The sequence below is a fragment of the Vanacampus margaritifer genome, chromosome 2, assembly GCF_051991255.1.
Source record: "Vanacampus margaritifer isolate UIUO_Vmar chromosome 2, RoL_Vmar_1.0, whole genome shotgun sequence".
NCBI classification, from domain to species: Eukaryota; Metazoa; Chordata; class Actinopteri; order Syngnathiformes; family Syngnathidae; genus Vanacampus; species Vanacampus margaritifer.
Genome location: NC_135433.1, coordinates 29,436,087 through 29,446,721, shown reverse-complemented (window position 1 = coordinate 29,446,721; position 10,635 = coordinate 29,436,087). Strand labels below are relative to the sequence as shown.

Sequence of the window (10,635 nt, the reverse complement as noted above, 5' to 3'; positions counted from 1 at the left end):
TAATTCCAAGTATTTCTGATGATTTTAAGTATTAATGAGTCCTTTTGCTTCTCGTGTTTCTGGTATATGAAGAAGTCTTGCTACACAATCAATAATAAATGTTACTTTTTACATGTTTATACAGATACTATGACTTAACTTAATAACTATCATTTGAAATAAGAATGAATTCCTCAATTCTTTTCCCCCCTCTATTTTGGTGCACAGTCAATTTTGCAACAAAATGATTACAATGTATAGTCCAGTTTAAGAGTCAGCATATGTCATGTTTGGGCTATCGCAGTGCACCCGTGTCTGATAACAGTTGTGTGAATAGGTTATGATAAACCATACACTCTTCCACTGGCCTATTGCTCTTGCGTGATAACAGAGAGAAGACCCCACCCCTTACAAATGTACACATAAGAAGAGGGTATGCTCAGTTAAATAAGTTTAATAAAATAAATGTACATTGCCTCATGTCACAGAGTGGAATCAATGAGTGTAACATGATTATAATAATAGCATGAATAAAAGTTTTTCTTCATTCTGTATTTGGAATTTACACATCTGTGTAATTGTTTATATGTAGTCACTTAGCTGTGGAAATGTGAATAATGTAAATTTGATTAGGTTAATAATACAAACTGCAGTGACCCATATGTGATGATCGTATTCATTTAGAATTTTCTTGAACTGAAAAGTGAAAATACAGTAAACCATTTGTTAACCAAACGTATGGATTTCCTTATAGTCGCTGTATGGATTTGGATATCTCGTCGACATTCCCTGTGGCCTCTTCATGCTTTACATTTGCCTGCAGGGTTGTACGGTATTTGCAGCTGTCCTGCACATCTGCGATGGTACCTTCTGCTTGTTCAACTCCTTCAGTTGCTATCATATTGCGTCTATTTTGCGGCCACACTTATGGAGTTCAAATGACATTGTAATGTCTCTGCTATGCACTCTGTTGATGTTGACCAGTCCGTTTCTGTCTCACTTATTTGTGGCATTGTATTTTAAGTGGCATTAGTCACTGCCCACAACCTGGAGCATTTGTCAAGATGTCACTTGAGGCCAGGATGACTTGATGGTGACGTTGAGGCACATACAAACAACAAACGAGGGCTACAGCTGTTGCAACATTTCATTTATTCTTTGAATCCACATGATCAATCACATTATCTATCACATTATTTGTGTGTTGTGCCAGCGGTTTGGATGTGTAATTATTATAATTTTGTTGTTGCCATTGACGCACAGCATGTGTGGATGTGATGTCGACAGTAGAGTGCTTTGGAGGAGCACACAGAGATGAAATCAAATTCATAATGATACACATACTAATTTGTAATTAAAGTTACTCTAAGTTATTGTTACAAGTAGGTTAAAATTGACTACTGACATTAGTTTAGCATAAACAGCACTGATTAATCCTTCAAGTCTAGCATAACGCCCCTTGTAAGAGTTAAATGCACTATTAATTCATTCACTGCCATTGACGGCGACAAACGTCCAAAAATCATTTTAACTATTTCTATTAGTTTAACATTTTTCCCCACTTTTGTTAACAAGAGTATGAAAACCTAGAATATTTTTAGATCAGAAATGAAATTTGTGATGAATCGCAAGTTAACTAGTGAAGTCATGCGACTAATTATGATTAAAAACTTTAATTGCCTAACGCCCGTAATTTTTTTTTATAATTTTTTCTCTTAAAAAAAAATGGTTTAACATTTTTTTCCCACTTTTGTTAACAAGAGTATGAAAACCTAGAATTTTTTTTATTCTACATTTAGAAGAGATGTAAAATTTGTGATTAATCGTGAGTTAATTAGTGAAGTCATGTGATTAATTACAATTAAAAAAAAATGAATCGCTTCTTGCCACTAATTTTTTATAATCTTTTTTTAATGAATTTAGGGCAGTGAATGAGTTAAGCAATACTTTGCTGGACAAGCTTTTCACAAGAATAATTATTTGACAAATCCAAGAAAGTTGCAGCCATTAGGGAAAACAAATCCAGGTTGTCTGTCAGGTACAATAGTTAAAACAATTGAATTAAGACAGTTGAAAAGAAAATCAAACATGGTTGAGTGCATTTTTCATTAACCTAGCATAACAATTGAAGTTAAAACAAATCTCGACAATATTTTTATATAATATGTAATAGATAACACATGCCATGAAACAATTTAATAAGAAAAAATGAATAACAAAAATCCCAGGTGATCATTTTCTCCCGTTGATGGCTCAATTTGCCACGGCTTGGACTTGATCTAAATTCAAGATACGCCCAGACTGTTTTTGTGACGAAAGACAAATTCATCCCACAAAGCTGATCAAAGCAAATACTATATGCAATATGCTGTTCAGCGAAAGGACAAAGGAAGAAAACGGATAGGCAAAGTCAAGTGATAGAAATCAATGTTTCCCATTCTTTATTGAGCCAAGGCACATATTTTACATTTGAAAATAATTACACACCTCCAAACAAAAATATCACAAAAAGTGGATACATAGATTAATTAATTGCCATCTAATATTAGAGCATTTATTTATTCTACCTGTCACTATACGTCACAGGCATAGCTAGCTGCAGTTAAATAAATATTTTTTGTACCAATTAAGTGAAATTGAGTAGTTTACCTGATGATTTCTCACAGCACTCTAATGTGCACATTGGGAAAGATTAATATAAATGAATGTTGTATTTATTTGAAGGAGGCACGGACTTGCCGACCCTTTAAAGGCTGAGGAGGTCGGTAGTTGTCTGCCATGCAGCACTCATCTTCCCCTTTTCCATTGAAGAGCAGACTACGGAACATCGCCATCTATGGATGAAGGACACAGATGTTTTTTGTTTTGTTTGTTTTTTTACATATATGCAGTAGTTGAACTATATCAATGCATTCTGTAACAGTTGACTTGAAACGGATTATGCCAGAGGACACTTGAAAATCTAACATGATTGAATGTGTTTTCATAACAGCAACATGAGGAGGGGAACTGCATAATAATTATGATAATATTAAGCAGAAATGTTTCATTGAATGGGCATGATAACCTGCATTTGTGTAGGATTTATTGCGAGTCAGGTTTGCCGAGTATGTAAGGAACGTTCAAATTCCGTTTCAGGTGGTGTTGAGGTTGTGTCATGTGACAGGTGGCTGATGTTGGTTGTCCCCACTTAAGCGTAACCTACTGAAAGAAAGTACACTGGTGCCTTGAGATACGAATTTGGTTCGATCCGTCACCATGTTTGTAACTAAAATTACTCGTATCTGAAATTATCGTTCCCCATTTCAATGGAAATGTGATTAATTCGTTCCAGCCTCTCAAAAACAAACCAAAAAATTGCAATTTTACTAAGAAAATAGGACTCTGTTATATTGTACTTTATACAAGCATACAGCAGAAATAGAATTAAACTGTTTTTGTCATACAATGCATCTCTTGAATGGCCATTGTGCTGATGCCCACCCTGACCAGACTGCCCAACTGACTGGGGGCAGTATAAGACAGATGGAAGGTTATGCTTTACATGGATGTTAGTCTCAGCACTTCTCAGTTCACCTCAGCTCTTCTAAGAGGACAAATAATATATTACTTTGAATACAGCTGAATGACTAAATATGTTGCTTCATGGTTTGTGTACAAATATCAGTTGCTTAAAGGGCTAAAGGTTTAAGACTAAAGGCATTAAGTGAGCGGACAAAAGGCTAGTATATGGTTGTAAATACACATTGTGTAATTTTCCTACTTTGATGTTTACAAGCTGGCCTCCCTCGCTGCAGTTAAGACAAGGTCAGTGCTTATGACTCAACAATAAGGAAGAAACTGGGCAAAATTGACATTCATGGCAGAGTTCCAAGGCAAAAACCGCTGCTGCCTTAAAAGAACTTAAAGACTCGTCTTACTTTTGCAAAATACATCTAAATGATTCGTAAGACTTTTGGAGGAATACTCTATGGACTGATGAGCCAGAAGTTGTACTTTTTAAAGGTGTGCATCTCTTTACATCACCTGGTGTAAATGTAACACAGCATTTCAGAAAAAGAACATCATGGCAAAAAGTCAAACATGGTGGTGGTACTTTGATAATCTGGGGCAGTATTGCTACTTCAGGACTTGGATAACTTGCTGTGGTTGATGGGACTATTCATTCTGCTGTCCCAGAAAATCGTCAGAGAGAACATTTGGCCATCATCTTGCCACCTCAAGCTGAAGCGCATTTGGGCTCTGCAGCAGCCCAACGGAAAAACAAAACAAAAACACACAAAAACACACAAAAAAAACACACTAGCAAGTCAACTTCTGAATGCTTTTGGAAGTCCGGACTTGAACTGCTGTGGCATGACCATGCATGAAAACTCTCCGTATTGCTGAATTAAATCAATTGCGGAAGGAAGAGTGGGTCAAAAGACTTTGAGTTGTTGCTGCTGAGGGTGGCCGGACCAGATTTGAATATTGAAATATTTAAAGAGATGCTAATTTACAAACGGACTCCTACTCTAACGTGACAAAGTTGCAAAATTTTTGGTTAATGAACAAAGTCAAATGAAGAGACAGTAAGACAAATGAATACATGAATGTTTTTTATAATATAATTACAGCATCAATTGCAAAGAGTATATTTATTTTATTTGTTTATAAAAAATACTGTACCTGTGCAGGGCTGACACTTATCTGCTCCTTGAGGACAATCCATGTGACACTCTCCAACAGAGGTGGTGTGGTCAGAGAGCCGTCATATGTCCAATAGTCCAGAGAGACGGGAAGAAGAGTCTCTGGGTTAAAGTTAGCAAAGGTGGTTTGCATTCCCTGTAAATAACACAGGATAAATGATGAGCGGAAAGAGATTATCATGATGTATAGCTTTTAAACTATAGATGATCATCATAATGGAAAAACACTTTTCATTTCAGTGTGTTTTTTCACCTTTGTCTTAATAGAAGCCAAGGCATCCAACACTTTCTGCAGTTTGGGGTTGGCAGCACCAACCTGGAAGATATGGATCCCAGTTAGTGGAAAAAAAGAATCTTTTTTGTTTTTCATTTTTTATAAAGATTATGGGACATTGATGAGTCAATCATCATATTTTCAGTAGTCTACACTGTGATCTGTAGACCCACCTTGAGTAAGACCCCAACCACAGCAAGTCCATCAGGTTGGCTGGCCGCCTCTCCAAAGCTGGGATATTTGGTGTTCCAGTGCACCAGGTGAAGCTTGACAAGACAACAAAAGTGAAAACATTTAACAATTAGACATGCCATCTTTGAGAAAATAATATTTTAGAATTTTTTATTTTTTTTTGCAATCAGCCTACAAATATTTTTTAGTGTTTAAGTAGTGCATACAAACCGAGCTCTCTTCCAGTTAGCCACAGCCACAATAAACAACATTTTAACCCTCTTTAAAAATATACTTTTTTTTTTGCAGTACATACCTCACATGGGAACTTGATGCCATTGACTGTGTGCTCAGAACCTCTTTCATCACTGGCTCCCCAGTGGAAATGAAACTGCTTCAGACGGTAAGTTCCAGAAATGGGACCCCCAGTGAGGGCTGCAAGGAGACAACGTGAATTATGAATAACATAACATCACAAATATTAACAATTTAATTTGATTAAAATGACGATGGTGTAAATTTTTTATTTAATTATTTATATTGATCTTAATACTTTAGATTTCCACCTTCAGCATTGCCTTATGTTCTTTACAATATTGTGCCTGTCTGGAGTCACTATCTATTACTATGTTTGAAATGAATTTTTAATGATTAGAATCTTCCGTATGAGAAGTTTGACCAGGGCATGGTGTTCAAACCAACCAGATAGTAAAGTAAAAGAGCAGTGGCATCAATAGATGTTGTTATCTGCTGCAGTGCACACAGCAGGGTGGAGACATAAACAACATAGTTATAGCCAGATAAAGACATGAAGGAATATTTACAGTACAGTAATGAGTCTATATATACGAGCAGATGCTGAATTACATTATATTGCTCAATCAAATTGTGAATGAGGTTTTTCATGAGATTTATTCTTTATTTCGATATTTAAACACACTTTGAAATTATATTAGCCTACTATTGCATTTGATGAGAAATATAGCCAAATATTCAAGAAATTTGAACAAGAATAGCAAAAATAGAAAATCATGATTTAAAATGCTATTTTACATATATGCAATTAGAAAAAAATAGAACATATTCCTGCCATACTGTAGACTACTTCAAATGGATTATGTTTGCGAAGAGTTGGACACCTACTAGAAGAATCAACATCATCCGAATAGTCAACCTGGAAGGAGTGTCCATTGTTGAGAATGCCCATGGAGTTGGACGGGTCATATTTGATTTTCAGAGGTTTTAGAGAGGCTGAAAACTGGGCCTCTTTCGGGACGATGTTGATGGGAGACTGTCGGGGCCCATTGGCTAATGGGAAACCTTCTTCCCATTTGTCAGGACCTATTTATGGAACGAGATACCAAAAAAACAACAACTTGTTAAGTGTAATAATAAAAAAAAAAAAATAATAATAATAATAATAACAACAACAACAGATGCGCATGGGCTAAACTCGTAATTAAACGCTGTTTGAACTCACCGTTATTCGGTCCGTATCCCCATTTATGAGACATTTCTCTCTTCAGCACTACCTGCAATGACACGAAGGTGTGACAAATAGAAGTGAGTTTTTAGAATATACAAGTTTAGCGGTGAAGTGACAGAACGATGTCAGCAGGACAGCAGGTATTTATATAGGCTCCCCGCAGTGTGCTCACCCGGGTGGGTTTGGCTTGTTTCTGCAGCTGCGCCTTCATTCTGCAAGGAGGATGGCTCGTTGCTCGATGCAGTCTGAATTGTTTTCTCTTGTTTTCTATAATATCAACAATTAGATTTGCGTTCTAATGCTTCAATCGGCACATCTTAATATACACGGTTATACAATATCAAGCATTGTTTTTGCAGGATTATATTGTTGTAGTTATTTTTCTATGAAGTATCCACCGGATTTGTTTGCAATATCCTGAACTCGAATTTTCTTTGAGCGTTTGCCAGCGCTCACTAATCTAAATCGTCATCCACGTTGAGTTCAATATCAAAGCTCTTCGCTGTGATAGAGGAGATCTTCTTACCTGTTATAATTTTTATTAAAGATCGGGTCTAGTCTACAGGTGGTCGTAATGTTGCAACGTGATTTATTTATACGAGCGTTATTTATTTAGCTATTTATTTATTTATTGATTGAATGATTGATTTGTTTGATTTATTTATTTTTGGGGGGGATAGCGCAAATCATCTGGATCAACAAAATATTAGCTATCATCTTCTTACTTTTTTGATTATTAGGCTACCCTACAGTGAATATTATGTGGCAATGAATAAATCATGATTTGAAATGTTATATTTAGCCTATCCCAAACATATACCCACCAACCATTGTCAGCCATATTGAGACAGGAACCTTATTTTACACACATAGAATCTTGATCCTTTTTAAAGTTCAAGAAATGTTTCATTTGTGAAATGCACACTAATGAGAGTATCTATTGGATCCTATGGATGATGCACTGTGCAAATAATGTGCTTGTGTCATTGAGATAAGACGTTATGTGGTTTAGCACTAACTAATAAAAATTAAACGGAATTCAGGGATGGGTTCCTCAAAATGTGCACTAATCAAACATTCTTCCTTCGTATCAAACTCTATAGTTTGTGTTGACAATCTCAGTAGTATCAAATGCTATCATGCGTTTTTTCAGGGTATGTTGGCACAACGTTGATGAGGTTAATAACTCCGAAATGTTGATTTTGTTGTTATTACATAAACCTCAATCTGAAATCCATTATTTGTTCTTCCATCCTCCCGTTCAGACTGTTTCCGTACATGAATGTCTTCAGTCATGCTCCATTTAAAATTGCAACCATAGACAGTACCCACATTTGTAGGTGTGCCAATAGCTTTTATGCTGACACTCCCAGTTGAAATCTATTCGACTGTTGTCACGCATATGCCTTTATATTTCGTAGGTCAACTTGATGTGAGCTCCTTTGATTCCTCCCCAACAAATATATATGCTGCACAATGGTGTCAAGCTGTCACACAGTAACTTCACAACCTTCTCCATGCTCTCTTTACATTGTGAGTCAATTTTGCTTCAGGTCCTTGAAGAGGTGGCCAAAATCATGCAATATTTCAAAAATGAAAAACTCTTACTTGGACATACCTTCACATTTTTATTTCATGTTTTACAAGTGCCAGCATAGACATCATCAAGATGATAAGATAAGATAAGATAAGATACACCTTTATTTATCCCACAGTGGAGAAATTCACAGCGTTACCAGCAGCAATACACATCATCACACATCATATATAAATAACATGTAGCACAGAAAATGCTTATGTAGCCTATAGTTCAATAAAAACAGAGAACACAGTATATAGTGCAAATAGATGGCATCATCATCATCACATTTGTTAAATTTGAAATTAAAACATCACATCACACCACGACAATGGTCTTCCGAGAGTACAGTTGATTGTAAAGTCTAACAGCAGTGGGTAGGAAGGACCTTCGCTACCTTTCCTTGTGGTGAACCCACAGCGTGGGTGAAGAAGCCTAGCACTAATGGTGCTCTCCAAGGTTCGAACAGTCCCGCAAAGGGGGTGGGAGGCGTTACCCAGGATAGATTACAGCTTTGTCACCGTTCTCCTGTTGCCTACCACCTCTACCGTCATGGGACTGGAGCTCAGAACAGAGCCCGCCATCTTTGTTCAGTTTTTTCCTCCCCGCAGTTGAGATGCTGCTGCTCCAGCAAACCACACCGTAAAATAGGACTGAGGCCACCACAGAGTCATAGAAGGTCCTTAATAAGTGTTGTCAGTCCAGTCCAGGTTCCTATTAAGGTAAACACCCAAGTATTTGTAAGAGTCCACTATAAGGGAGGAATAGGGGGATGTGAGGGAATGTGAGGAATTCTCATGTCAGCTTGATGTTGTCCGTGTTGACGGTGGTGGCCACATTGAGCACTTGTAACAAAAACTTGAAAGTATGTACAACACATGTGTCCATTCTAGAGACACACACAGATAAGGCATGCAGTTGTAAAATCTCCTACTGTTTTTTTTTTCTTATTTGAAAAAATAAGAATATTGGGATTTTGTAAAATACAAGCAAAGGCAATACTGTACATTGTAAGTTAAGTTTTTTAAGCATGTGTGTGTGTGTGGTCTTGTTTTTGTTACATAGTGGGGCCAACATTTCGGGATTTCACCGAGTTGTGGGGCCAACAAGTTTAGACCTCTTTTTTTAGAGATTAGGTTTGAATTTGGTTATGGTTGAGGTTAGGGTAAGGAATAAGGGTAGGCAATCATTTTTGATGGTTGGGGTTAGGAAAAGGGGCTAGGAAATGCATTATGTCAATGAGATGGCCCCAAAAAGATAGTAAAACAAACCTGTGTGTGCGTGTGTGCCGATGAGCTCTCACTACAGCAGTCATTTGCTGCCACCTTGGGGCTCAATGAGAGATTGATAATACTCATTTGGTAGAAGTACTGTGCATGTATGTGAATGTAATATTATTGTCAATCTTTTTATTGGGAATAATTTTCTTGATACCTCAAAGCCCTTATCTCAGCGAGATAGAAGTTTGTAAAAATAAATAAATAAATAAATAAGTACCTCTCAGTTCTTAATGACTGCAGAGCAGAGGTATCATGCTGGCTATAATCATTAGCCATATGGTATCCATGGACATAGCTGCAAAAGCTCTTTTTACTGGTTTATCATTCATATACAAAGGAGCGTTGATCTGTCTTTTTTGTAAATAGCACAGTGTGGGAAATGTTACCTGTAAATTGCTGCTTCAACAACATAATGGTACGCATGATTAGAATCATGGGAATAATGTCTCTGCTATTGCCAAGGCAACCCCATTGCCACTTTTAGCAGTGTGTATCGGTGTAGCCATTCCTGTTGTTTCTTGGCCACACACTAAAATGTTTGTCTTTTTAAAGTGTAATTCCATCAAATGAATACAGATTAAAGTGGATTACCATGCATTGGTCATGCATAATGCTCTGTGCAGTATACTTTGTTTTAGCAGTTGCAGTCAGCACAATAATGAAAACAAAGAAAATGTTTTGCCCAGTTGTTTTGAACATTGTATGTGGACTCCACAAAGGAAGTTTGTGGAGTGGGAAGAATGTCAAATGGCATGTTTGCCCAAGGCATCAGGATATTGCAGGTCTTTGAAAAAGGCTGCATCTCAACTCAATTTAATGCTTCTTTGAACTGCAGTAATGTTGAGAATTTGGCCAAATATCTTGTTTAGTGGACTTATTTCCAAAAGGTGTATATGTTATCATTTTGTTCTTAGAATGCAATTGCTGGGGCAGAACTGTCCTTTGATTTGTATTTGACTATCATACAGGGTGTCCCAAAAGTAACAATAGACGTCCTTGTTACTTTTTCATTTTGGGTATGATTTTGACAGCAGCAAGGCTATGAGCATTTTAGATGTTAGGCTTTGCAGTTCTTGGAATATGCAATTTCCTGGACAGTAGCTCACCAATACACATTGGAGCAGTGGTACAAAAATGTCACCTGACGCAAAACACTTTGATTTTTATGCCCAGTGCTG

General features: G+C 36.9%; 1 protein-coding gene across 1 annotated transcript; it reads right to left on the bottom strand.

Annotated features, from left to right (window-relative positions):
* Window positions 1–2,389: 2,389 nt before the first annotated feature.
* On the bottom strand, window positions 2,390–6,757 carry cahz (carbonic anhydrase). Its single transcript, XM_077559077.1, has 7 exons — window positions 6,593–6,757; window positions 6,256–6,453; window positions 5,429–5,547; window positions 5,115–5,207; window positions 4,921–4,983; window positions 4,648–4,803; window positions 2,390–2,813 (listed from the first exon to the last, which is right to left on the bottom strand). Exons 1-7 carry the CDS (start codon window positions 6,624–6,626, stop codon window positions 2,694–2,696), a joined length of 783 nt encoding a protein of 260 aa, XP_077415203.1. The 5' UTR covers window positions 6,627–6,757; the 3' UTR covers window positions 2,390–2,693.
* Window positions 6,758–10,635: the final 3,878 nt, after the last annotated feature.